Source organism: Narcine bancroftii, chromosome 2 (assembly GCF_036971445.1).
Source record: "Narcine bancroftii isolate sNarBan1 chromosome 2, sNarBan1.hap1, whole genome shotgun sequence".
Classification (NCBI taxonomy): domain Eukaryota; kingdom Metazoa; phylum Chordata; class Chondrichthyes; order Torpediniformes; family Narcinidae; genus Narcine; species Narcine bancroftii.
In genome coordinates this window covers 198657363-198684906 of record NC_091470.1, presented here as the reverse complement: position 1 = coordinate 198684906, position 27544 = coordinate 198657363, and the positions used below count along the sequence as shown (strand labels likewise).

The following is a 27544-nucleotide window of genomic DNA, read 5'->3' as shown; positions in this document are numbered from 1 at the left end:
TTCTGCGGGCCAGGCAAAAAATTCTCATTACCGGCACTTGTAAACTGTACTCAAGAAAAAGAAATACATACAAAAGAAAGGAATATAACGAAATAAAGTAAATGTAAACAAACTGACAGTGCAAATGCAGAAAATAAATCTTCAGTAATAAATAAAGTGCACAAGTGCGAGTCCTTAAATGAGTCCCTGATTGAGTTTGTTGTTGAGGAGTCCGATGGTGGAGGAGTCCGATGGTTCAGCTGTTCCTGAACCTGGGGGGGGGGTTCAAGTCTTGTGGCCCCGAGTCCTCTTTCCTGATGGCAGCAGCGCGAACAGAGTGTGCGCTAGGTGGTGATCGCTGCTGCCCTCTGATGGCAGCGTCCCCCCCATAGATGTTCTCAATGGCGGGGGAGGGTTTTGCCTGTGGTTGTCCTGGGCTGTGTCCACTACCTTTTGCAGGGATTTACGCTCGAGGGGATTGGTGTCCCCGTACCAGACCATGATGAAGTCGGTCAGCGCCCTTTCCACCGCACCACTGTGGAAATTTTCCAGGGTTTCCTATGTCATGCCCAACCTCCACAAATTCCTGAGGAAGTCAAGACGCTGACGGGCTTTCTTCATGATGCCATTGGTGTGTTGGGTTCAGGAAAGATCCTCCGAGATAGAGACTCCCAAGAGCATCAATTTGCTTCCCCTCTCCACCTTGGATCCCCCAATGATCACTGGATTCTACACCTCTGGGTTTCCCTTCCTAAAGGATGGGGCGGTGGGATTATATTGGGAATGAGGGCTAGTGGGATTCGTTCGCATTGGTTCAATATTGGCTTCCATCATACTTTTCGAGTACTTACTGTTAAACAAAAATCTACTTCCTCCTGCAGTTTGTTCTCTTGCTCAGCATGTTAAACCTCTGTGGTGTGGTTACTGAGCCTCCTGCACTAGGAACGATTTCTTCAAACACTTCCCAACTTTCAACACAACAATTGTACAAGAGTAATGTTTTTATATGGAAGGAGGCGATTTGACTCATCAAATCTGCACTGGCTCCCTTCCGAGCAACTTCAGCGGTGTCACAAAGCAATACTTTTTACCGCGATCCTTCGACTAATTGAAGGCCTTTTGAACGCCCTGGATCCATCACCCCCTGACCAGCAGGGCTTTCCAGATGAACACAGAAGTGCACTTGAAGTCATCCCTACGCCATCGTTACTCTGTGATTGGTAAGGGATTGCTTAAGGTGGCATGTGAGTGGGAAGGGAAGATTGAGAACCACTGCCCTAGACCCAATTGTTACTGAAACATTTTGCTTGAGAAAAATTGTCATTCCCTTTGGAGTTCTGAAACGGTGCACATAACGAGTCAATGAGGGATGATTACAGCAGTGGTTCTCAACCTTTTTCTTTGCACTCACATCCCACTTTAAGCATGACCTATGCCATTGGTGCACGGTGATTAGCAAGGGTATGTGGGTGGAAAGAAAAAAAGTTTGAAAACCACTGTTTTAATTGTCCCTCAACATTCTGTGCACTGTTTCAGAGTTCCAAAGGCCAAAGACAATTTTTCTCAAGCAAAATATTTCAGAAACAATTGGGTCTAGAACAGTGATTCTTAACCTTCCCTTCTCACTCACATCCCAACTTAAGCAATTCCTTACTAATCACAGAGCACTGATGGCCTTGGGATGACTTAAAGTGGGATGTGAGTGGAAAAAGTTGAGAACTACTGTGATAGAGGAACTCAGCTGGTCAAGCAGTGTCCGTTGGGGATGAAGGTATATTGCCGACATTTCGGGACTAAGTCCTTCCTCACGGTGCTGGACGCTGTGAGACCCGCTGAATTCCTCCAGCATTTCTATGTTTTGACAACGATCACAGCCTCCTTTCGAATCTTTTTCCAGATGAGAACCACTCACTAACTTCCCCTCACACCTGACTCCCACCATCCAAAGAAAAGATGTTCCCTCACACCTCCCCACACCACAGGAAATAGGAGCAGGAGTGAACAACTTGCCTTCTTCCCTGACCTGCTCCTCCACTGATAAGATTTTGGCCTCAGCTTCCACAGAAAATTCCCAAGCTTCCCTTGGGGAATGAATTCCTCCTCCGTCCCTTTGGATCCCGTGTCCCAGTTTTCGGGGACTAGTGTGCTGACCAGCTGCGTCATGGTCTGGTACGGGGACCCCAATACCCCCGAGCGTGAAGCTCTGAAAAACATAGTGGACACAGCCCAGGATGTCACGGGCAAAACCCTCCCCCAGCCATTGAGGACATCCATGCCGTCAGAGAGCAGCAGCCATTGTCACCCAGCACACGCTCGGTTCTCGCCGCTGCCACCAGGAAAGAGGTCTCGGTGCCACGAGACTTACACCACCAGGTTCAGGAACAGCTGCTACCCACATCCACCATTGGATTCCTCAATGACAAACTCAATGAGAGGCTGTTTGGCCCATCATGCCAATGGTGACTCAGAAAGCAATCCCATTTCGGCACTCTCCCACATTCCCCTCAATTCAACTCTTTGTCCACACAATTAGATTACTTTCGGATTGATACAGAGCTGTTTGGGGAGAATGTGGCAGTGGGATTAATTTAGGACAGTCAAGTCAAGTCAAGTTTGTGGTCCTCTGATTGCACAAGTACAATCCGACGAAACAGCGTTCTCCAGTCCTCGGTACAAAACACGCAGACACATAACCTGACATAACACATGTACAGACAATGCCCAGGACAAATATATAAATGACTATTGTTCAGTGAAATACTAGAGTCTCAGATGGTTAGTGTGAACAGTTCCCTTGATGCAAATCAATGGGATCTGTAGTCAATCTACACACGTGACATCTCATACAACCCTGAGATTCATTTTCCCGCGGGTGAGACAGAATTCCTAGTTATGGGTAACTAAACTGTACTTAAGAATAAAGAAATGTATACAAAAGGAAATATAAATAAACTGTGTAAATGCAGAAAATAAATATTCAGTAATAAATATTGAGCAAATTAAAAGTCCCTGATTGAGTTTGCCGTTGAGGAGTCTGGTGGTGGTGGGGGGCAGCTATTCCTGAATCTGGTGGTGAGAGTCTTGTGGCCCCGAGACCTCTTTCCCGACGGCAGCAGCGAGAGCAGAGCATGTGCTAGGTGGCGGGGGATCCTTGGTGAGCGCTGCTGCCCTCTGACGGCAGCGTCCCCCCCACCCCATAGATGGTCTCGATGGTGGGGGAGGGTTTTTGCCTGCGATGTCCTGGGCTGTGTCCACTAACTTTTTCACGTGTCTAGTGGAACCACTACCTGTTTCCTGATGCAGCAGCGAGAACAGAGCGCGTTCATGATGTCACATACAGCCTTGAGATTCTTTTTATTTCTATTTTCCTGTGGGTCAGGCAGAATTTCTACTTATCTGTAACTGTAAGCAAGAAAACAACATGGAGACAGAAGAGAGAAATGTGAACAAACTGACTGTGCAAAACAGAGAAAAAAAATGGGCTATTCAGCCCTTCTAGTCTGTGCTGAAACATCATTCTACTAGCCCCAATGACCTGCACCCAATTCTATCAGCCTCTTGACCTTTCCCAACCACGTATCTATCCAATTTATTCTTAATCAATGAACCAAAGACACTGCCTTACTTTTTGTGAACTATTATTTTTATTTTTTATGGTAATGTTGTAATATGAATGTTTGCTCTATGACACGCTGCTGCAAAACATCGAATTTCATGTCTTGTTTGTGACAATAAGTTCTGATTCTGAAACTTAAGAGTAAGCCCACATTCGCCACGGCCGATGGGAGCTCGTTCCACACTCACTGAGTGAAGAACTTGCCCCTAAACTTTTCTAAAGCTGTGTCCTCTCGCATTTATCTCCCCCAATCTAAGTGGAAAGAGCCGACTCGCATCCACTCTGTCCGTACCCCACATAATCTTGTAAACCTCGATCAAACCTCCCCTCATTCTTCTAAACTCCAGGGAATAAAGTCCCAGCCTGTTTAAATTTTCCCTGGAACTCAAGTCCTGAAGACCCGCAACATCTTAGTAAATCTTCTCTGTGCTCTTTGAATCTCACTGATATCCTTCCTGTAATTAGGTGATGAGACCTCACACAATGCTCCAAATTCGGCCCCACCAACATCTTGAAGAACCTCACCATAACACAGTGCTCAACACTTTGATTTATGAGGGCCAAAAGCTTTCTTTTCAGTTATGTATTTTTACCTATAACATCTTGACCTGCTGAGTTTCTCCATCTTTGTGTTTTCACATCGACCGTGGTGACTGTAGATTTTTGTGTTTTACTTCAATGTAGCACACCGAGGTTAGGGGTGGGGGGGAGGGAAAAGGTGCAGGGGGAAGAACAGAAGGCCCTCGGCCGGGAATACAATCCTCATCAGATTCACCAATATGATTTAAAGAAAGACAATGCCATATCATAAGCCAGCTACATATTAGAGCACTGCCTCACAGTCCAGATCCATACCCTTACAATACCCCCTGTACAAAGGTGAAGAATCTGGTCAGAGATGTTCAATCATCAGCTCTTTCACACCACTACCATGAGGTCAAAGGGATGAATGGCCTCTTCCTGAACAACATTATCCTTTGATTGCACAAGGTCAACATTTCAAGGATTAAACGGCCCACAGCCAGCTTGGCGGACGGCCCCAGACCAGAAGCAAATTGGTTGCTTTGAAGACAATGTGCAGGCACGATTACATTCCCAAAATCGCAAGGCAAGCAGAGCCGGGGCTTTTCTCTCTGGCGCAAAGGAGGATGAGAGAGAGCTACGAGGTTATGAACAGTGGACACGCCTGCTTCCCAGGGCAGGATCAGCCAACACCAGGGGACGTCTGTAGAAAGGGAAAGGAGGGAAGTTTAGGGGGAGACATCAGGGCTGCGTTTTCTTTCACCCAGAGAGTTGTGGGGGCCAGGAAAGTATTGGCCAGGTGTGGTGGTGGAGGCTGGAACAATAGGGGGCATTTAAGAGACTCTTTGGCAGGCCCACGGATGAAAGAGAAATGGAGGGTTGTGAGATAGGAGAGACGTCAGGGGTGTTTTTTTTCACACAGAGAGTTGTAGGTGCCGGGAATGTGGTGATGGTGAAGGGTGAGACAATAAGGGGCATTTAAAAGACACTTAGACAGGCATATGAATGCAAGGTGTGAGCTGGGGAAAGATTAGATTGTTGAGTAGGTCAGCATGACATTGAGGGTCGAAGGGCCTGTACTGTTCTATATTCTTAGAGATAATATATAAGCATCTGGAGAGACAGGGTCTGATCAGGAACACTCAACACAGATTTGTGCATGGAAGGTCATGTTTGACCAATCTTGTTGAATTTTCTCAAGAGGTGACTAGGAACATTGATGAGGGTAGAGCAGTGGATGTGGTCTATATGGACTTCAGTAAGGCCTTCGATAAGGTTCCGTATGGACAGTTAGTTAGGAAGGTTCAGCTGCTAAGTATTAACTTTGAGGTGGTCAAATGGATTCAATGGTGGCTTGAAGGGAGATGCCAGAGAGTTGAAGTAGATAACTGTTTGTCAGGCGAGAGGCCAGTGACAAGTGGTGTACCTCAGGGATCTGTATTGGGTCCTTTGCTGTTTGTCATATACATTAATGATCTGGATGACGAGGTGGTAAATTGGATGTAAATATGCAGATGATACTAAAATAGGTGGAATTGTGGATAATGAAGAAGATTTTCAAAGATTGCAGAGGGATTTGGACTGCTTCGAAGAGTGGGCTGAAAGATGGCAGATAGAGTTTAACACTGAGAAGTGTGAAGGGCTTCATTTTGGAAGGAATAATCAAAACAGGACATACGTAGTAAATAGGAGGGCATTGAGGAAGGCAGAGGAGCAGAAAGATCAAGGAATAATGGTTCATTGTTTTCTGAAGGTAGAATCTCATGTGGATTGGGTGGTGAAGAAGGCTTTTAGTATGTTGGCTTTTATAAATCAAAGCATAGAATACAGGAGTTGGGAAGTGATGTTGAGATTGTTCAAGACATTGGCGAGGCCAAATATGGAGTTCTGGTCACCGAATTATAGGAAGGATATCAACAAGGTGGAGAGAGTGCAGAGAAGATTTACGAAAATGTTACTTGGGTTACAGCATCTAGATTACAAAGATTAGGCCTTTATTCCTTGGAGTGTAGAAGGCTGAGAGGGGGATAGAAGTATTTAAGATTATGAGGGGGATAGTTTAGAAGTAACACCTCTTCACTCGGGTGGGGGGTGGGGGCTGTGTGGAATGAGCTTCCGGGAGACGTAGTGGTGACAGGGTCCATTTTGTCATTGAAGGAAAAATTAGATAGGTATATAGATGGGAGGGGAATGGAGGGTTATGGGCAGGGTGCAAGTAGGTGGGACTAGAGGAGAGGACTTGGTTGGGTGTGGACTAGAAGGGCCGAGATGGCCTGTTTCCATGCTGTAATGGAAATTATATCTGGCTTAATGCTTCTGTGCACATGACATCTGGTGTAGGGAATCACATGAAGAGAATGTGAGGATAGAGCGGAGGGTGTCTACACTGGCCAGTCGTTAACACCATGCCTTATGTACATTGGCCCTACCTGAACCTTGGCGAGTCCTTCAGGCACTCCTCAAAATCAATGGAGATGGTCATCTTTGCCTGATATCCGTGCAGTGAAGGAATAAATGTCTTCAGGAAGGGCCCGTCAGTGGCCCATTGTCTTCACGAGAGGCTGAAAGCTACGGGTTCTAGCCGAGCGAACGGCTTCTTGCAAGAGGAACAGCAGTGTGGGTGGAGCAGAGCCTTCTGACCACATCCTGGAAACACAGAGCCAACTATGAAAAACATCTCCGAACTGAACGAGGGGAGTAAACTGTGTCACAAAGTGACGGGCTTCCATCAGACAATATCCATCCGTGCGACAGCAGAGAGAAAGGTTTCAGTAATGGTCTCAGTACGGAGTCAATCTCCCTTTACGTTCACTCCCAAGGTAGGGTCAAATTGGTGGATTGTAGAGTGAAGCTCAACATTCTGTCCCAGGGCAGAATCTACCAGTGGGATACAGAGTAAAGCCCCCTGTACATTCACTCTCAGGGTAGGATTTGAATGCCGGAGAAACTCAGCAGGTCGAACAGAGTACTTTACGTAGCAAAGGTAAAGGATGCATCGCCAACATTTTGGGCTTGAGGCCTTCATCGAGGTATGAGCAAAATGCCCGAACAAAATGGTGGGATGGGGGAGGAGCACGGTCCCACTGACAGGAGGTGGATAAGGGAGGGTGTACAGGTGGGTCAGTTTGACCCTGCTGTATTATGTTTTTACTTCAACCATGGGGCCGTGCTTTCCATTAGAATAGTTGGATCTTGAGTAAAGCTCCCTCCACATTTACTCCCAGGGCAGGATTTGAATGGTGTGAGCCAGAGGAAAGCTCCATCTAAACTGTCCCATCACCCACTGCCTGGACAGTGGTAGCAGGGATTAGATACAGAATTTCCTCCATCAAAAGATGTGCAAGTTGGCAGATTTGTTTACATCTGTCAGGTTGATAGGTAGTTAAGAAAGATTATGGGATGTTGGGCTTCATTAATAGAGGAATTGATTTCAGTAGAGAGGTTCTGTTGCAACTACAAATCTCTGGTGAGACCGCACTTGGATTATTGTGTTCAGCTCTAGTTGCCTCATTAAAGGAAGGACGTGGAAGCTAGGGAGAGGGGGCGGAGGAGACTTACCAGGAGCTGGCCTGGATTGGGAAACAAGTCTTATGAGGCAAGGGTAGCAGAGCTGGGACTTTTCTCTTTGGAGCGAAGAAGGATGAGAGGAGACTTGATAGAGGTCTTTGAGGTTCTGAGAGGCAGAGATAAGATATCTCTGATATCTCAGGTTGGAGTAGCGAACACCGGAGGACGTCTGCACAAAGTGAAGAGAGGGAAGTTTAGGGGAGATGTCAGGGGTGTTTTTTTTTACACAGAGAGTTGTGTGGGTGCAGAGACTCTAAGACAGGGTCACGAATGAAAGAAAAATGGAGGGATTATGAAGTAGGGAGTTTTTTTGGGGGGTAAGTATGCGTCAGCATAACATCGAGGGCCGAATGGCCTGTACAAGTGTTGTAATGTTCCATGTTCTAAATGGTGACTGTAACTCAATGTTGGTTTGCATGGATAATATGCCTGACAGTTCAAAGGTTCCTTTTGTTATCTTGTAACAAGACGGACCAGCTGCTGGCTCACGAGAACTGGGTATCAGAACCAGGATTCGAGAGGGTGCTGAGGGGGAGGAGGGCACCCCTGGGGCGCTGAAGACTTCATCATCGTGGAGGAGGTTAGGACCTGGAGGTCGGGTATCTGGTGGATATAATGTGGCTGCAGAGGCCACGGGAGCTCTAGAGGCGAATCCACGGACACGGTGGGGGGACGACAACTCTCTTTTGCTTCTCCTTCTCTGACCGCAAGGGGCGCCGGCCAATGCTCACAGCGACTCTTGGTTTGCCTTACGGCAGACTAAAGGCAACTTCATGTAATACTACATTCCTGTTTTGTTACATGACAATAAATTATATCTGATCTGAAAAATGTAATATTCATGATGTACTTCAACTTTTACTTGCTGTATGCAAACAGAAAGTCGCCAAGAGCATTGCCTGGCGCCCCTTACAATACGAGAGAAAGAGAAGCAATGGAGAGACCCTTCAGAGACACCGGGAGTCCGTGGATTCGCCTCCAGGCCACTATTGGACCCATTTCTGCTCATTCTGACTCACTGATTTCTTCTGGGATGAGAGAGCCACTGAGTACCTGTCGTGTTTCTTTAAATGTATGGTAACAGCACGGTAGCAGGCTCTTAATGCCCACAAGCTCATGTTGCCCATTTATACCCAAAATGACCTGCAACCCTGGTGGGAGGAAACCGGAGTCTCTGGGGAAATCCCACGCAGACATGGGGAGGATGTAGACTCCCTACAGGCAGTGCGGGATTCGAACCCAACCACCACGTTAACTGTGCCGCACTTCTGAGTCTCTTTAATGTCAAGAAGCTACAAACCCTGGGGCCTCTGTACCCCCTCTGCTACTGGATCCTCATTGGAAAACCAAAAATTAGAAACAACATCTCCTCACTGATCATCAACGCAGGCGCACCCCAAGGGTCCATGCTTAGCCCACTGCTCTACTTGTTATACTCCCACAACTGTGTGACCAGGCACAATTCCAATGCCGTCTACAAGTTTGCCAATGACACCACAGTTGTCGGCAGAATCACAAATGGCGATGAGGAAATGTACAGGAGGGAGCTGGATCAGCTCGTTGAATGGTGCAACGACAACAACCTTGCGCTCAACGACTGCAAAACCAAGGAGATGATTGTAGACTTCAAGAGGGAGTCGGGGGAACATGACCCAGTCCTCATCAAGGGGTCAGTGGTGCAGAGGGTAAAGAACTTCAAATTCCTGGTGGTCAACTTCTCCGAGGATCTTTCCCGAAGCCTCCACGTTGATGCGATCACGAAGAAGGCTCGCCGCGGCTAGACTTTGTGAGGTGTTTGAGGAGATTCGGTTCATCACCAAAAATTCTCGTAAACTCCTACAGGTCGATCACGGGGAGCGTTCTGGCCAGTTGCAACGCTGCCTGGTACGGTGGGCGCCAACTCTCAGGGCAAGAATAAACTCCAGCCGGTTGTTAACTCGGCCTGCGACATCACAGGCACCGGACTCCATGAGGCGGTGTCTTAAAAAAAGCAGCCTCATTCTCAGGGACCCCCATCACCACACAGGCCGTGCCCTCTTAGCTCTGCTCCCATCGGGGAAAAGCTCCAGGAGCCTGAAGATGTGCGCCCAAGGATGGCTTCTTCCCCTCCGCCATCAGATTCCTGAATGATCCATGAACCACAGACTCGGCCTCACTTTTCTGCACTAATATTATTTATTTTGTAAGGTAGTTTATATAAATGTTTGCACAGTGATCCTGCTGCAAAACAACACATTTGGTGCCTTGTTCATGCCAATTAACTTCATTGTGGTCTGGAGTGAGGTATGCATGTGATTAGTTAGTTGTTTACATTGACCAGAAGCCTCCCATTGGACAGGGTTTATGGACTGTTTAGGGCTGAGGTGAATCGAACTGGGTTGCAGGCAGTTCTCTCTCTCATTGTTTCTGGGCAGGTGGGAAGGAAGAGGGTCAGCGATGTTGCTCCTGCTTTCAATACTGCTGTCAGCCGGGGCAGTTTGCCCGTTTCGCTGGGAGGGCCAGGAACTCCAGCGGCTGCCGTGGAACAGGGCTGGAGCTGCCTGGATTCTGGATTCTCCCCCATGGGCGGGTCCCTCCTCCTCCTCGTCCTCGCTGCCTGTCGTGGCTTGGTGTGGGGAGCGCGGGCTGTCGGTGCTGGTCAGGCTGGGGCTCCTCAGGACAGAGCGGCCGGTTCGAGCCGTCGTGCTAATGCTTGGCTGGACCCGCTGCCCCACTGTGTGGGTGGACACTGAGACGAACGTGACTCTCTTTCGCTGTCACCTCTTGGACTGTGACCTCGCTGTGATGGTGAGGGTAACGTGTGTTCTCTATTCAACTGACTCTAATGGTGTGTCTCAACTTTTCCTCTGTAACCTGTTTTGGGACCTGTCCTCAATGTTTACATTTTAAATTTAGATCTGCAGCATGGTAATGGGCCCTTTTGGCCCACGAATCTTTGCTGTTCATTTACACCCAGTTAACCTACAGCCCCGGTTTAAATTTTTAAAGTTAGAATTACAGCATGGTAGCAGACCATTCCAGCTCAAGTCTATACTGCACATGCACAATTTGCACCCAATTAACCTACACCCCTATGTTTGGAAACCGGAGCCCCTGGGGAAAATCCACCCAGACATGGGGAGAATGTTCTGTTAGAGTCCAGAGGACCCCACCACGATGAAAGGTTACTTAAACAAAAGTTGCTTTTAATTATCTTTGAACATGGAAATAGAATCAAACTTTAATTTATCTCTATTGACTCACTTAACCCCCTTCTAATGCTAAGCGCACTATAATGGTATGGATTGGATATGCTAATTGGCTTGGGCTGGGCTGGCCCGCCCTCTGATACTCTTACCTGGACTCCTCCCTGGGACCCAGGCCATAAAGATTGGGCCACCTTTCCCTTCCCTAGTTTGGACCACCTTTCCCTTCCCTAGTTTGGACCTGGGCCAGCTCAAGTCTTCTGTGCAATAAAGCCTATTGTTCCCCTTGAGTCTTTGTCCTTGCAATTATTGGGGCAACTGATAGTGCCCAACACGCACGTGGATGTAATGTGTGTGCAAGTTCAGCAAAGTTCTTTGGTTCACAGTCCAATCTCACTGGTTGCAGGCCATTCTTGTACTGTGCACAGAGGTTAACATTAATAAAGTTCACCAGGCTTTGGTGCTTATCAGGTAAATGGTTACCACTCAGAAGGGTTCTTGTTGGTTTTCAGAGAGAGAGAGAGAGAGTTGTTCTTGTTCCAGGACAACTGCAACTCATTCCTTTTTAATCAGCCACTCCAGTGTCTTGCTGATGAAACTTGCCCCCTTCAGGGTTCTCCAGATGATAACCTCTTTCAGGTCACCACAGAGTTTCTCCTATTCCAAGGGAAAGACCGGACAGCCAGTCCTCTCCTTTGATGTCTCTGTCCACATGACCCTCTTACAACAGCAAGTTCTCTTCCAGATAGCAGTGGCTCCCACATACTCTTTCATCTCTTGCCATTTGCAAACAACAATCAATTAGTGAAGTATCTTGAGCACTCTTCAAAAGCTCTTGTAAAAGCTCTGGAGCCAAATGGTATACCATGGGGCCGAGCTCCAGTATTTTAAATGAGATCTGTTTTCAAGTGTTTGTACGTGACCTACTCTAACAAACCTTTCCCAATTTAACTCCCAAAAACATATCCACATACTCTGTCACATACCTCGCTGTTCAAAAACGTGTAGGATTATTGGGTGGCACTGGCTTGTGGGCCAGATAGGTCTGTTAAGGTACTGCAAGTCTAAATTTAAACAAATTAAAATAAATATTTAAGGGGCTGGGTCAGCATTGCTCTAACTGTGCTGCCCAATCTGAATATCTTTCAGGTGTTTGTGGACCAGCTCCGCTACTCTACCCACTTGTACCTGGTGCCACAGGACGTTGGATCAGCCGTTGAGGAATCTAGAGTGGCGATTGCTTCCATCGAATGCCATGACCCCAGGTAATCTTTTATTTCCCCTCCTCCCCGTACACTCAGTCCTGGTTGTCAAATAGAGACTGGAGAGTTGTCGGCAATTGTCTTGCAGAAAGGTGAATGTTGACTGGCAAATGGGGCTCCCTCGAATCCCATTGATCCCCCTCCGGACTAAAGGAGGGCTGGTCCAGTCCTCCCTGCGCCTGATGAATGGTAAGATCTAAATGTTAGCTTCTGTTCGAGGATTTGTGGGGAAGGTTTAACCCCCGGTGTTGAACTGTGGCCATTTCTCCCAGCTGACTGGACCGCGGAGCGCACCTCCAAAATTTACCGGTGGGGTGACTTCATCCACGTCGAGGTGTCTGTGACCATCAGCTACACACCTAGGAGTGTCTACGTTGACAGATGTGAGGCAATACCAAGCCTGGTCCAAGACTTTGCTCCCAGATATCACCTCATCAGCTTCAATGGGTAAGGATCTTCTCTTCCACTGTCAGACTCAACAACAAACTCAATCTGGGACTCCTTTAAGGACTCTTACTTTTGCAATTTATTGAATTTAAAAAAAAAATGTTGTTAGTTAATTTAGAGATTTAGGAAGAGAGGATCCAAGAAGAGAAATGAGAAAATTTTCCAACAGAATTAGATCCAGAGATATCCATATTGCTCAGTCTTCACTGTTATTCTAATACATAATAACCAAAACGTAAGGGTTTGTATATTGACTGCCCAATAATAAAACCTAAAGTTTGATAAAGCTAAACCTCCATTCTTAAGTTTTTGTAAATGGATGTTATTTAGGCGGGGATGTTTATTCTTTGACATACGATTGAGTCAAGGGAATCAAAAAAATCTTTATTCACTTGCTCATTGATCTTAATCATTTCTTGATGCTTTGACCTTGAAGCTTTTAATACTTATAAATGAATGGTTTAATATCGATTCTGTCTGGGGGGGTCAGATTTTTAATCTTCTCCTGTTGTGTTGTGGTGAAGGCCACTTCCTGCACAATAGAGGGATGTACAACTGGTTCTTATCAGTATTTAATTTTTTCCCCAAGGGGCTTTTGCAGTTTTTCTTATTCATTTCTGCTTGATGTCAAATGTAATTGAAGGTTTTTATGGGGTTCCAATGCAAGAGGGGGTTGGTGAGAGTTGTTTTAATATAAATGGGCTTAATAATGAAATTAAGAGAAAATGTTTTGGCTACTTTTTTTTTTAAAAAAAGAAAATTTTTATTACTTAAAACAAGAGACATTTAACTGAGAGGGCATCAAATGTTCGAGATTGGGTAGGTCAAGTTTTTGGAGGAGATAGATTTGGGGTGGAGTGGAGGTCACAAACAAACACCATTCATAAAATGGATCTCTCTTAAAATGCATGGGTTTTGCTGAGATTAAATCATGCAGGCACCAAGAGCCTTTGCAAAGACAATAAAACAAGGAGACTGCTTTGCTGAAGAATTTCAAAAGCGGGTGTAAATGATTATTGTTTTGAAAGCGACAGATGAACGGGCTCCGAAATTTGGGCCTGGTGCCGCAATTTGTCTGCTTGCAGTTCTAAGAAGGACATGTGGTTTTGCAAGAGGAGGCGAATGGGCTTTGTGTGTGTGTGTGTGTGTGTGTGTGTGTGTGTGTGTGTGTGTGTGTGTGTGTGTGTGTGTGTGTGTGTGTGTGAGAGAGAGTCATGGCGAGCTGGCAGCTTGTTGAAGACTGGTTGAGTTCAGAGTTCAGCCTGTTGGAAATCCTTTTAGTCCATACAAGAGGAAATGGCTGGCTAGAGTGTATTATCTGAAATGAGGGAAACAAAGGAATTCTGGTGACCTGCAGAAGAGGAGGTTTTAATTTGGAAAACCCTGATGGGGCAAGTTTCTTCAGCAAAACACTGAAGTACTGATTGGAGGGAATCAGTTTGTGTCCAACGAGCAACAAATATCTCTCTGAAACCAACAAGAACCTTCATGAGCAGTAATCAATTACTTTTAAATACTAGAGCTTAGTGAAAATTCAAATATTAAATTCTGTGCACAGAATAAGAATTGCCTGATACCAGTGAACATGGAGGAGTGAAATTGGACCGTGAATCAAAAAACTTTTCTGAACTTGTACACATTACACATGTGCTTATTATTATTAACTTAATCCCCCTTCTAATTCTTTCTTTTCCAATCTTTTTATTATTATTATAATTTATAAACACATACAGTTCAAAGAGATATGAAAAATACATAGTAAATAACAAATTAATACAGAGATATTAAACAATATTGCAGAATAAAAATATATCATAAAAAATTTTTTTTTGATCAGTTTAGAGTATGAACTATCTCTAAAAAAAAGATATAATTAATAAAAATATATAAAAAAAGAGAGAAAAAAAACCCCAAAAAGGAAGAAAAAACAAATCTGAATTAAAAACTAAAAAAAATACCTACCGATATAGCTAAACCACGCCGATCACTCCGATCTCATCTAACAGCCCAATTATCATACATAATCATAAAAAGAAAACAGAGCCAGATCAACTCACCACAAATGAAAATATTGAATAAATGGTCGCCAGGTTAACTCAAACTTAGAAGGGGATTCATAGACAGAGTTTCTAATTTTCTCTAAATTTAAACATAGTATAGTTTGGGTAAACCATTGGAAAACAGTGGGAGGATTAACCACTTCTCATTTCTTTCGATATTTGCAGATTAGGAGTTTCTTAGTTTCGACTTTACCCTCTTTTCCCAATCGGGAGACTACGACTGTTTTAGAGGATATACTATATTCAAAATTCCCTCCAAAAGGTGTGATATCTAAATTATATAATATAATTACAAAAATAAATTCTGAGACTTTTGGAAAGTTTAAAAATGATTGGGAAAGAGAACTCAACCTTCATATTTCCAATGAAAATTGGAATAAAATTCTGCGACTGGTAAACTCCTCTTCTCTATGTGCAAAACATTCACTGATACAGTTTAAAGTTGTTCATAGAGCTCATATGTCTAAAGATAAACTCCATCGCTTTTATTTTCATATCGATCCTATATGTGATAAATGTCAATTGGAAATAGCTTCCCTTACTGTAAGGTAAAACATCATGAGATGGGAATGTGTAGGGAGTTACCCTGTACAGGGCAGTAACAAGAAGGGGAGGTGTCCTTGTACTCCTGTTAGGTAAAACATCATGAGATGGGACCGGAGAAGGAGTCACCCAGTACTAAGGAGTAACAGAATGCATCCTTGTACTTACAAGATAAGAGAGACATTGATGGATTGAGAGGCAGGAAGCTAGCAGGGAAAGGATAGCAACAGTTTTAGTCATTGGACAAGTAATGATATGATGATGTTCTAAGCATGTATCCAAGGGTATAAAAAATCACCATTTTGCTGATAACGGCAGAATGCATTCTCCGACTAACTTTGTTAGTCGCAAGTGTTACAATCCGGTAATAAAGAACAAAGAACCCTGATTTCGACTCAGCCTGGTGTTTGTCTCACTCATTCATGAACAAAGCAGACCTAACAATTTGGTGACCCCGACGTGATGGGTGAGTGAACACTGGACGACGGTTTCTGTTTTTTCTGACAATCATCTCAGCCGGCTGATAAAAAGGTCCAGAGAAGCCTGTTTTAACAAAATTCTCTTTTTTTTTTAAATCTTTATGATTGTCAGTAAGAACTGGAGATCGGACAAATTAGACGACCACAATTGAAGGTCGCATGCCAGGATTGTAACACGTAAGTGATTACAGACAAGATAAAAGTCCTTAAGGTGTTTGAATGACATTTATTAAGTGCTTCGCAAGAAACTACTAGAGTTTAAAAGTCTTTATTGTGTCGTTGCAAAGTCCAATAGAGTGAGAAGGTGGTCTATAAACAATTGAGGACCTGAGTTTTCTGCCCTAAACTGGTTATTAAGAGGAGAAATCTCCCACGTGAAGGTTGGGCTTTGAAAGAAAACAAAGGTTCAGGCTTATTGGCCTCAATTGTATCTGAGAGACTGACTTATAAATGTCCGGTAGGTATGATAATGTCTGTACACTTGAGAAGTTAAGAATTTATTTCCCCAATTCGCCGTGGTGGAATACCACAGCAGACACTAGAGACCTTGAGACAACAAAAAAAAGTACTCAGGGACGCCTGCCTGGTGAACAAGAACGACGACAGAAGGCTGCGACAGCTGTGTCCGGATCAGGTAGGAGATATTAATGAAAAAGTTGACAAACTCCTAAGAGACACCCAGTTTATTCGAAATACTTTTGATAAGTTAAATGAGGGTATTCCCAACATCACCAAGGAGATAAAGTTACGTAAATTCATAGATTGGTACAGGGAAACAGGACAAAAGTATAGCCCAAATATTTGGTTTTCTAGTTGTAATTTAACTTTCAGACCCCTTTGGGAAAACAGAGAGTGGAAAACGAGCAATCAGAGTATACAGGACAGTCTGAAGTCAATTGGAGGACAAGACTTCGAGACTGTTCTTTTAAAAGATATTAGTCATCCAGCTTGCAAGGGGACATTTTTAAAAGCAATTTTCGTTGACATAGATCCCCTAAACAGACAAAAACCTAAATTAAAACAGGCATTAGAAAGCGGTCCCGCAGCTATGGCTGTACAGTTGCCTGCTAAGACTTTTGACCAAGTTATTGAGGAAATTAATCAGGAATTAGAGGAGCGAAATACCAGTAATGCGGCATTGGAAAAACAAAATGCTCCGAAAATGTGTAGACCGCTGGAGGAAGAGGGGTTGGTTACCCGGGGGCACTGAGATGTTCCTGACAGGTGAGAGAAAAAAAAATTTTTTAAAACGTAGTGTCTTAGATAAGCTGGAAGAAACAAAACACAGAAGGGAAAGGAAAAGTGCCTGTTTCCAGTTTCCAGCCACGAAGTGTCCGGGTTTGCTCTCTCCCTCCCTCCTTTCACCCTCCCCCCTCTCTCTTCTCTCCCCCTCTCTCTCTTCTCCCCCCCCTCCTCTCTCACCCACTCCCCCTCCCAATCCCAATCTGTGGCGGTGCTGCCCTGAAATCCCCAGGTTGGGCAGGGCAGAGAAATACAATTTGGTTTTAATTTTGTGCCCACAATTCCAGCTCCGCATCAAATGGGATCCTGTTTTATCCTCTCTCCCTCCCTCTTTCCCGCACCCCCACCATTGCGGGATCAGGGCAGACATTGTGGGCTGACGTGTAGCTCACTCGAGGTGGGAGGGAAGGAAGGAGTGATAGTTCCCAGTGGTGGGAGACCCAATCTGATCCAGACCAGTGATCACAGGATGAGAACCTTTTAAAACCTTTGAAACGAAAGTGTTAATCTGAAGACTTTTCTCCCGGTGGGGCCAGTGCAAGGCATTTTCTCTCTCTATCTCTTGTCCTCTGTGTATCTGCCTCTCTATCTCTTTCTCTCGCTATGCTCTCTCTCTCTCTCTCTCTCTCTCTCTCTCTCTCTCTCTCTCTCTCTCTCTCTCTCTCTCTCTCTCTGGCACCCCAGATGGGACACTGGAGTCACGTCCCTTATATTCAGATATTGAGACACTGGGGTGTGACAAGAACCACGGGAATAGGGACACATCAGACGAGGTACAGGCCCCTTTAATAAAAATAGAAGGGGGAGTAATAGATGTAGAGACCCCTCTGGAGTCCAAGAAAATAGAAAAGGAGTTAGAGATACAGAAATGGAACATGAAAAAGGTTCAGGATAACATTAAAAACTTAAACAGAGATATTAATGTGCTGGGGCAGATCAGTGAGGATCAAAAAGAATTAATGGTAGGTGTATTTAAGGAAGTGGAAAAGATAACTACAACACTGTCAGGAGAAATTAAAGCTGAAGGAATGGTAATAGGAGTAAAGGACGAAAAGTGTAGTACAGATGAGGAAACGAGATACGATCCACCATGGGAGGAAAGTAAAAGGAAAAGACTCGGGAGGGAGAAAAATAGACATGCCTACCTGGACATAGTTAGAACAAAAGAGAAAGATGTGAAACAACTAAACTATGGCCGAAAAGATTATCTTAGAGATGAACGTGACCAATATACCTTTGACCCTGAGACATTGGAAGCTGATAGGGACAGTGACAGTGACGAAGAAGAGTCAGAACAAGGTGGGATAAATAAATGCATGCCAAGAGTAAAGAAGGAGCAGAAATCCCCAAAATTGAGATATCAATGCCCATTACTGATCACGGGACGGGGAACTCAAAAATATGTACCCTGGTCACGAATGGACTTAGAGAGTTTAATGAAAAAACTACCTCCGTTGAGTAATGGGGCTAGTCCATGGATTTCTTGTTTTGAGCGAGAAACCTGCCAAGAACAATTAGCACTCGCAGATGTCAGAACTATCATGATAAAATTAAAGGCAGAAGGGGCCCTGAAGCAAATAGAGAGAATTGTAAGAAGCAGTAAATTGGGGGATGAAATAGAATTTAACCCACTTCGGAATAAATTTTGGGAAGCACTTAGAGAAACATTTCCTACACCCTATAGTTTGGATGCCTTGGTAACCCTTCAACTAAAGGAAGGAGAGACTGCACACGAGTATTTCACTCGAGCATGGGACTTATGGGAAACAGGGACTGGAGAAAGACCCGACCACAGCCCCTTAGGAAGGGCTCACTTTCGTAATGGGATAATAAACGGACTACCTGCTACGGTTCAAGCAAAATTAAGGGACATTGTGGGATTAGAGACAATGTCAGAGGATTTGTGGAAAAGACACCTGACACATGCAATCAAACGACATCGTCAATCAGAGCATGCTAAGTCAGAAAGTGCGTCCCAGAAGGAGGTGGACAAAACAACCGATAAATTGGTGAGAGCCATAGAACATATAGGGGTTAAATTAGCGGCCCAACAGATAGTCCCACAGGTCATGGGGCCAGTGATAAATCCGGGACCCCAAGTAAGAAATGGTTGGGAAAGACAGCTAGGTACAATGTATAGAGGGGAACATGCAGTATGCTGGTACTGCCAAAATCCTGAACACTACCAGCGGAACTGTCCGGAGGCTGGGAGAGCAAGGGGAAAAAGATTACCCTCTATTAGAGGCTATCGGGGAAGAGGAGGAAACTTAAGAGGACAAGCAAGGGGTAGGGGTGGACATATTGATGGGCCCCAGAGAATCGGGGGGTGGCAGAGTGATCAACAAGTCCAGGCACCTCAGTGTAATGACTATATTGAGGAAAGTGCTGAATTTGATTATTGAAGGTGCCCAGGAGAATCAAAAATCACGCCTCCCTGGGAGCCACCAAAAATTTGGGGGACGGTAAATGGAGAAAAAATTGAATTTATGGTTGACACAGGGGCAGCAGTTACGACAGTGATTAAAAAACCCCCAGGGAGCACATTTTCGGGCAAAACATTATCTACAATAGGATTCTCCGGAATAAGGGAAACACAGCCCTATACAGATAACATCGACATGACATTTGGACGACAAAGGGTTAAAACGCCTGTCCTGGTTGTGCCAAGTTGCCCCATTAATTTATTAGCAAGGGACATTCTTACCAAACTAGGAATAACCATACGATGTTCTGAGAAGGGCCTTCGGTTAACATACCCAGGGGATACAATAAGAAGGGAAGGACAGTTTATAGTAATGACCCCATCTAACGCTTCAGAAGACTCTGTGGAGGTTAGTATTTTCTGGAGTCGGCTACTGTATGATGAACCAGGCCCAGGGCTGATTAAACAGTTTTTTGAGTGGAGGGCCAGTATTCCTCGGTATGGGGATTACCATTATCCACTAGATCCTATGCATGTTACATTAAACTACACCATCCACCCGGACCAGGAATATGAGGAGAGGTGGGACTCTCTAAAAGAAGGGAAGACAGAAACGATACATTGTCCATTTATCTTTGTAGGTAAGGAGGGAATAGCTGCTATGGTTGTCATGACAGAAGAACAAATGGAGTGGTTCTGCTTAGGAGTAGAAAGTGTGCCTCATGTGACCTTGGGTATTGACAAAGATCATCACGCTCGACAGCTGGGTCCGATGGTAAAGGAAGCGATAGGGTGTGAATACAGGCAGACAGAAATCCCGGGATATTCCACCTCGGAGGGAGGAAAATTTGTCAGACTGAATATTGAAGCATGGGACCAGGTAGTGAATGAGAAAGTAGAAAGAGACCGAGCCATAGAAGGAGAAAATATTGATCACAGAGACTCAGACAAATATCTTTCTAATCTGAGTCCACATATATGGACAACGGGGCCCTATGATGTGGGAGTAATAAAAGGAGAGGTATTTCTAGAATTGGCCAACCCCGGGCAGAAACCAATATGGAGAAAACAATACCGCTTGTCGCCCAGTCAGGAGGAGGGTATTAAAGGAACGATAGAAGGGTTAATGGAGTCAGGGGTTTTAAGGGCGGCACCTGACAGTATGTGGTACACGCCCATCATGCCTGTTCCCAAACCGGGTAGAAAAGACTGGAGGATGGTACACGACCTCCGGGAGATTAACTTGGCTACCAAGACCATTGGGAGACCAGTCCCAGACCCATATGTAGCACTTAGGGCTCTGAGTCCGGAGCACGAATACTATACTGTCATTGATCTGGCAAACGCATTCTTCTGCTTGAATTTAGCTGAGGAATGGCAAGACTGGTTAACTTTCACTTACCAAGCACATCGGTACACATACACTAGATTACCTCAGGGTTATAAGGACAGTCCAGGACTGTTCAATCAGGCCCTTAGCGAAATCCTAATGAAATTAAAGCTCCCGGAAGATGTTACACTGATTCAGTATGTAGACGACCTACTATTAGCAGGGAAAACGCCACATGGGTGCCTGACAGGGCAGCCAAACAGGTTACTGGTTATCATGAACATATACAGGGGATGATTTTGAGGTCCCATAACAAAAAAAATGAATCTGAAACTAAGGAGACTTGTAGCAGATTGAATGACTACACAGATGAGTTTTCTGGAGGAAGAGTGCTGTACAACTGGCTCCCCGCTAACTGGGATGGTCGGTGTGCTCTAGTAACCCTTAATGCGCCAGTGCTGATTGTCAAAAGGCAGGAGGGAGACGAGGATTCCCTAGAATTGCGCCACACAGAGAGTTGGCTGTGGAGAAAAAGGAGGAGTGTTGGACTCTTGGGGCCGGGAGGAAGGAACCCTGATGGGGTATGGATTGATGCCATTGGCCAAGCCCGGAATATTCCGGACGAATTTAAATTAGCCGATGAGATTGCAGCTGGGTTTGAAAGCTTTCCTGTTTTTAGTGCAATTTTTCCCATCACTGTAAATAAGAATGTTAATAGGATCAACCTTATTCACTATAATGTCCAGCGCCTTGCAAATTTGACCAGGGACGTTGTTGAGGCAATACATCAACAACTGTCAGAAACTTCCCTTATGACACTTCAGAATAGGATAGCGATTGATATGGTCCTGGCAGAGAAAGGTGGAGTGTGTGCTATGTTTGGAGATCTATGCTGCACTTCTATCTCTAATAACACAGGGCCAGATGGATCACTCACTAAGGGGTTAACGAAACTTAGGGCATTGGCGAAAGAATTAAAAGCCCAGTCTGGAGTCTCCAATCCTGTTTTATCCTGGTTACAGGGAGTGTTTGGGAGATGGAGCACATTGTTAGGACAACTTTTGCTGGGTTTGTTCATTTCTGTATCAATTTTTATCACTTGTGGCTGTTGTTGTATTCCATGCATTCGAACGCTGGTCACGCGGACCATAGAGAGAGCCTTTGCTGACCGTGATGAACTGCCTCCGAAATATCAAGCTGTGCAGGCTGTGGAGCAAGACTTTCTCACATTACAGGAGGCGGAGAAAGTTGCTGAGATCGATCTGGAGTCGGAAGGGGAATGTGATGGGAAGGAGGGATTGTGAATTAGATTGTTACACATATAATTTTAACCTTGCTTGTAACCCAAATATTATAAAATTGATTGTAACACAAACATTATTAATCAGATTGTAGAACAAGTATTATGAATTAGATTGTAGACCATATGTTAACTTGGGAATTTACTAATGTACGGGAGGTTAGCTAGTTTTTTGCTTGGGGGCAAATGGGATGAAACTTGTAAACGGGCAATGGGATCGGGGTGACGGATGGGGGGTGTACGCAAAGGAGGGTTGGGGGAGCCCTCGCCCACCAGCCGAACTGCCCTGTGAACAGAACCCGTATAGAGCTTGGCAATAATAGGCGAACTGTCGTCGTTCTTGTTCACCAGGCAGGCGTCCCTGAGTACTTTTTTTGTTGTCTCAAGGTCTCTAGTGTCTGCTGTGGTATTCCACCACGGCGAATTGGGGAAATAAATTCTTAACTTCTCAAGTGTACAGACATTATCATACCTACCGGACATTTATAAGTCAGTCTCTCAGATACAATTGAGGCCAATAAGCCTGAACCTTTGTTTTCTTTCAAAGCCCAACCTTCACGTGGGAGATTTCTCCTCTTAATAACCAGTTTAGGGCAGAAAACTCAGGTCCTCAATTGTTTATAGACCACCTTCTCACTCTATTGGACTTTGCAACGACACAATAAAGACTTTTAAACTCTAGTAGTTTCTTGCGAAGCACTTAATAAATGTCATTCAAACACCTTAAGGACTTTTATCTTGTCTGTAATCACTTACGTGTTACAATCCTGGCATGCGACCTTCAATTGTGGTCGTCTAATTTGTCCGATCTCCAGTTCTTACTGACAATCATAAAGATTTAAAAAAAAAAAAGAGAATTTTGTTAAAACAGGCTTCTCTGGACCTTTTTATCAGCCGGCTGAGATGATTGTCAGAAAAAACAGAAACCGTCGTCCAGTGTTCACTCACCCATCACGTCGGGGTCACCAAATTGTTAGGTCTGCTTTGTTCATGAATGAGTGAGACAAACACCAGGCTGAGTCGAAATCAGGGTTCTTTGTTCTTTATTACCGGATTGTAACACTTGCGACTAACAAAGTTAGTCGGAGAATGCATTCTGCCGTTATCAGCAAAATGGTGATTTTTTATACCCTTGGATACATGCTTAGAACATCATCATATCATTACTTGTCCAATGACTAAAACTGTTGCTATCCTTTCCCTGCTAGCTTCCTGCCTCTCAATCCATCAATGTCTCTCTTATCTTGTAAGTACAAGGATGCATTCTGTTACTCCTTAGTACTGGGTGACTCCTTCTCCGGTCCCATCTCATGATGTTTTACCTAACAGGAGTACAAGGACACCTCCCCTTCTTGTTACTGCCCTGTACAGGGTAACTCCCTACACATTCCCATCTCATGATGTTTTACCTTACAATTACACATATGTTTTGGTCCTGTCCCTCTTTACAGAATTATTGGAAGGAAATTTTTTCCATTATATCTACCGTTTTGAATATTGATTTACAACCACATCCCATTACTGCAATTTTTGGATTACCTATGATAGATTTGACTTATTTATCTCTTCCTGCGGATCGTATGATTGCTTTTCTTACACTAATGGCTAGAAGATCTATACTATTGAATTGGAAAGAGGTTAATCCCCCTTCTAATTCTAAGTTAGAGTTTGATCTTATTTTCATGTTTAAAGAAAATTAAGTGATATTTGTTTAAGTAACCATTTGTCTTGGTGAATTTCTATTGCTGCTGGATTTTGGGGTCCTCTGGGGCTGTAACAGCTTCATCGTTTAATTCTAGAGCAAGGGGCTGGCTATTTTGATTGATAAGAATTTACCTGTTAAGATTCAATCTATAGTTACGGATCCTGCTGGGGGCTTTGTTGTGCTACATTATCAAATTTATTCCAAGATGTGGACACTTGTGAGTATTTATGCACCTAATGTAGATGATGAAAGATTAATTCATGATGTTTTTAGGCATCTTGCTGAAACTCATGAAAAGGGTTTAATTGGAGGATATTTGAATTGCTGTCTTGATCCAGTTGTGGATAAGTCACAAGTCGGTTACTAGGACTAAAACTGCAAAAAGGTATTTGGACTTTGAAGGATTTGAATTTGATAGATATTTGGTGAAGGTTAAATCCTAAGGAAAGGGATTATTCTTAAAGGCAAGGCTCTTTCTTGAGAATAGATGTTTTTAATGTCAGTGCAGTTACAAGAATGAGTTCTGCAAGCAGAGATTTTATTTGATCATTCACCACTTTTGATGCCGTGTTTCTGAAAAGGAAAACTCATTTTAACAGATATTCAATTCAATGCTGTTGAAAAGGGTAGATTTTTGTGATTATAGAAAACGAATTCAAGAATTTTTAGAAATGTTAATTCAGTGGATAATATATTTTATGGGATGCTTTGAAAGTGTATTTGAGGTCAGATAATAGGTTAAAATGAAGGATTGTACTAAAGAAATTGATCATTTGGAAAAAAATTGCAGAGGAAGGCATCTGACAAAGAAAGGAAGTTTAATAAAGAAGTTTTATTATAATACAATTCAGACGTAGAACTAAAAAATTGAACTAAGCAAAGGTATTATAAATTGGGAGAAAGAGCTCAAAGTTCTAGCTTGGCAATTAAAACCAGAACAAACTTCTAGAACAATTAAAGCTATTAGGAAATCTAAGATTACTTATAAACCTCAAGAAATAAATGATTAATTTAAGGATTTTTAATTTTTATAGATCCCAGTTTAATAGTGATGAGGTTAAGGATTTTTTTCTCCAATTAAATTTATCTAGTTTATCAAGCAGTTGATAAACTAAGTCCTAGTTTGATATTACCTGGACAGAATGAATTAGAATTATTGATTTGTCAGGGCAGCTTGAATAAAATTTATTTTGCTGATGTACAAATTGCTTCAAAAAACAGCTCGTAAGTTAGGAATCCATAAATCGAGATCGAGGTAGGAGGTTGGTTTAAATAGATGAAGTTGAAAATTATGCAATTATGACAAGTGGACTAGTTCAATGTAATTTTTTTTTGCAGCAATTGTACTCAAAAATTAACAAAATTGAATCTTATAGTATTAGATATGTCAGGAAGTCTGTTCATTTTTGCATTCTACTTGGAAGTGTCCTTGCGTAAAACCTTTTTGGTTAGAGGTAGGGAATATTTTTGGAGAAAATATTAGGGGTTAAACTCCGACAGGACCTGAATGTTATTTTTGTTGGGTAATGTTAAAGTGGTCAGACCTAAATTAAGGTTAACTCTGTATCAAACTGAATTTTTCTGACTAGCTTTAGCTGCTTCTAGGAAGTGCACAGCCATTGCTTGGAAATTGGATACGGACTTGAGGATGGAGAGGGGACGCGCTAAATTTTGCATTCTTGCATTCCATTTGAGAAAATAACATAATTTGTGTAATAAGTATCAATTTAAAAAAAAATATGAAGCCATATGTTGGTTTGAAAATTTAAAGGGCTCTCTGAAATCCCATCCTGTTGATAAACCCCCAGCCCCATTATTAGTAGTATTGAGATTTTTTTTGACACTCTCCAAACTTTTTATTTTTTGGTATATTCTTGGTGGGGGGGGGGGGGTTGTTAGAACACATAATTTTTCTTGTGGTTTTATTGAATATGTATACATTAATGTTTTAAAAATGGTAAATAAAATAATTTTAAAAAGACTAGAATTAAAAATAGGCAAAACCTGAAAAAGATGTAAAAAAAAATTATGTAATATATTAATTTAACCATCCAATGATAAAGGGATAACCAATTTGATTACACCCCTTCTGCCAAAAATTTTCTCTGAATAAGGTTATGGTTTATAGTACAGTACCACACAACTCTTGGATTCCCTGAAATCCTGATTTATCCAAATTTTAAAAATTTCAGATAAATGAGGATGCCCCAAACAAATCATTTATCCAAAATTTCTTGAACTGAACTGACCTCGCATATTGGGGAAAAAATTTCACTCGTCATAAAATTAGAATGACAATTGTCCTAGTTTCAGGGAACTCCCTCCCCTTTGGTTTCATTTCTTCTTTACCTTCCCCCATTGACTTTTCAAATTGTGCACCGCTGTCTCCTAGCTGCAAGTCGTTAAAAGAATCCCTTGTTATCGAGGAGAGCGGCCTTCCAGGCAGGAACACAAAATCCCTTGTCGTCATCGAGGAGAGCGGCCTTCCAGGCAGGAACACAGGATCTCGGGCTCGGTGGTGTCCCCTCCCTCCCTCCTTCCCTCCCTCCTCAGTGCACTGGAGCTCCTGACGCTGATTCTGAACCCTCCCCTCGGCCTACTACTGGACTCCCCGGTGTGCGGTAGGCCGAGGGGAGGATTCAGTCAGGACTCTGGCATTGGGAGCTCCGGTGACTCGCCAGTGAGTGTTCCACCAGCTCAGGAAGCAGCAGCGGTTGGGAGGCTTCAGTGACGGGAGGCGGTGGTGGGGATTAGCCATGGCCAACATTTTTTGGTGAGAATTAAACATTATTTTAATGCTTAACAAGCATTGATCTTTGATGTTTAAACACTGTTGCAAGTGATTTGCTGTTGCTACTGGGCTGCTTTTATAAAATGACCAGTTCTTGGGGGGTGGTGGGGAGTGGTGGGGAGGAGAGGAGGGGGAGAGGAGGAGCAGAGAAAAAGACAAAAACCAGTCCTGACCATTTGGATAATCGGAGATGTAATTGTTGCATCTAAAAGGGTAAATTCCTTTCTTACAGTTTTAAAAGGTTGGTATTAGTGCCAAATTATTCAAAGGTAAAACCTCACTCTTATGAAGATTTAACTTATAACATGAAAATAGACTGAAATTAGTGTTTAAATTTAAAATTTAGACATAGTGCAGTCACAGGCCATTTCAGTTCAATTTGCACCCCATTAAAATTTAATCTTATAATATTATAATCTTATAATATACCTGGTACATTTTGAATGGTGGGAGGAAACCAGAGCCCCCGCAGGGAAAACCCATGCAGGCACAGGGAGAACTTGCAAATTCCTTATAGACAGCACGGGATTTGAACCCAGTCCCTGGTGCTGTAAATGGTGTTGCGCTAACCGTGTGGCCCTATCGGTTTATTTTCATGTGTACAGTTTATGTATTACACTACCATTAAGTGGTAAAGAATCTCTGTGATGTCATGCATGTCCTCTCACAATGGACTTTTATCACCAAGGGACACAAATAGTTGTTGTGGCTGCTCTGACTGCACGTCTCTCCTTTCAGTTGCCTGTTGGACAGCAGATATGCTGAGTCCTTGTCCTCCACATTACTGAGACCTCACCGAGGCAAGCTCCAGATCAAACTGGACACATTCTGGATCCCAGCTGCCCAGACCTCAGTAAGTTGGGATGCCTGCGGAGGGGCATGGATGAGAAACTGGGAGGAAGGTCCATAACAAGAGGGTGTGGAAGTAAGGGTCTGCCTGGTGTAGACCGATCAGTGTTAATGCCTACACATGCCTTTCTCTGTAGAATTCACTGGGGGGAGGGGATGGGTGGTAAATACCATATATACTGGTGTTTTGGACCAATTCTGAGTCAAATTTGAGGGCTTCTACTTTTACATGGATACTACTTTTG

The 27544-nt window shown here is 43.6% G+C and overlaps 2 protein-coding genes across 5 annotated transcripts in view; one reads left to right on the top strand and one right to left on the bottom strand.

The window, feature by feature from the left end:
- Positions 1-6752, bottom strand: part of acap1 (ArfGAP with coiled-coil, ankyrin repeat and PH domains 1) — a 109320-nt gene extending 102568 nt beyond the window's left edge. For both annotated transcript variants that reach the window (XM_069919992.1, XM_069919990.1), the window contains exon 1: positions 6547-6752. Coding sequence is in view for 1 of the 2 variants with exons in the window: in XM_069919990.1 (XP_069776091.1) it covers positions 6547-6599 (53 nt within the window). In the remaining variant the exon portion in view is untranslated. The remainder of the gene's footprint in view (positions 1-6546) is intronic.
- The window catches only part of LOC138754952 (zona pellucida sperm-binding protein 3-like), a 32910-nt gene continuing 11840 nt past the window's right edge, over positions 6475-27544 (top strand). For 2 of the 3 annotated variants that reach the window (XM_069920010.1, XM_069920009.1), the window contains exons 1-5: positions 10017-10471; positions 12019-12134; positions 12220-12320; positions 12404-12578; positions 27189-27303. In XM_069920010.1, coding sequence (XP_069776111.1) covers positions 10121-10471; positions 12019-12134; positions 12220-12320; positions 12404-12578; positions 27189-27303 — 858 coding nt within the window. In that variant the 5' untranslated portion in view covers positions 10017-10120. Of the gene's footprint in view, positions 6937-10016; positions 10472-12018; positions 12135-12219; positions 12321-12403; positions 12579-27188; positions 27304-27544 lie in introns of those variants that run through there. The other variant, XM_069920011.1, reaches the window with a different exon arrangement.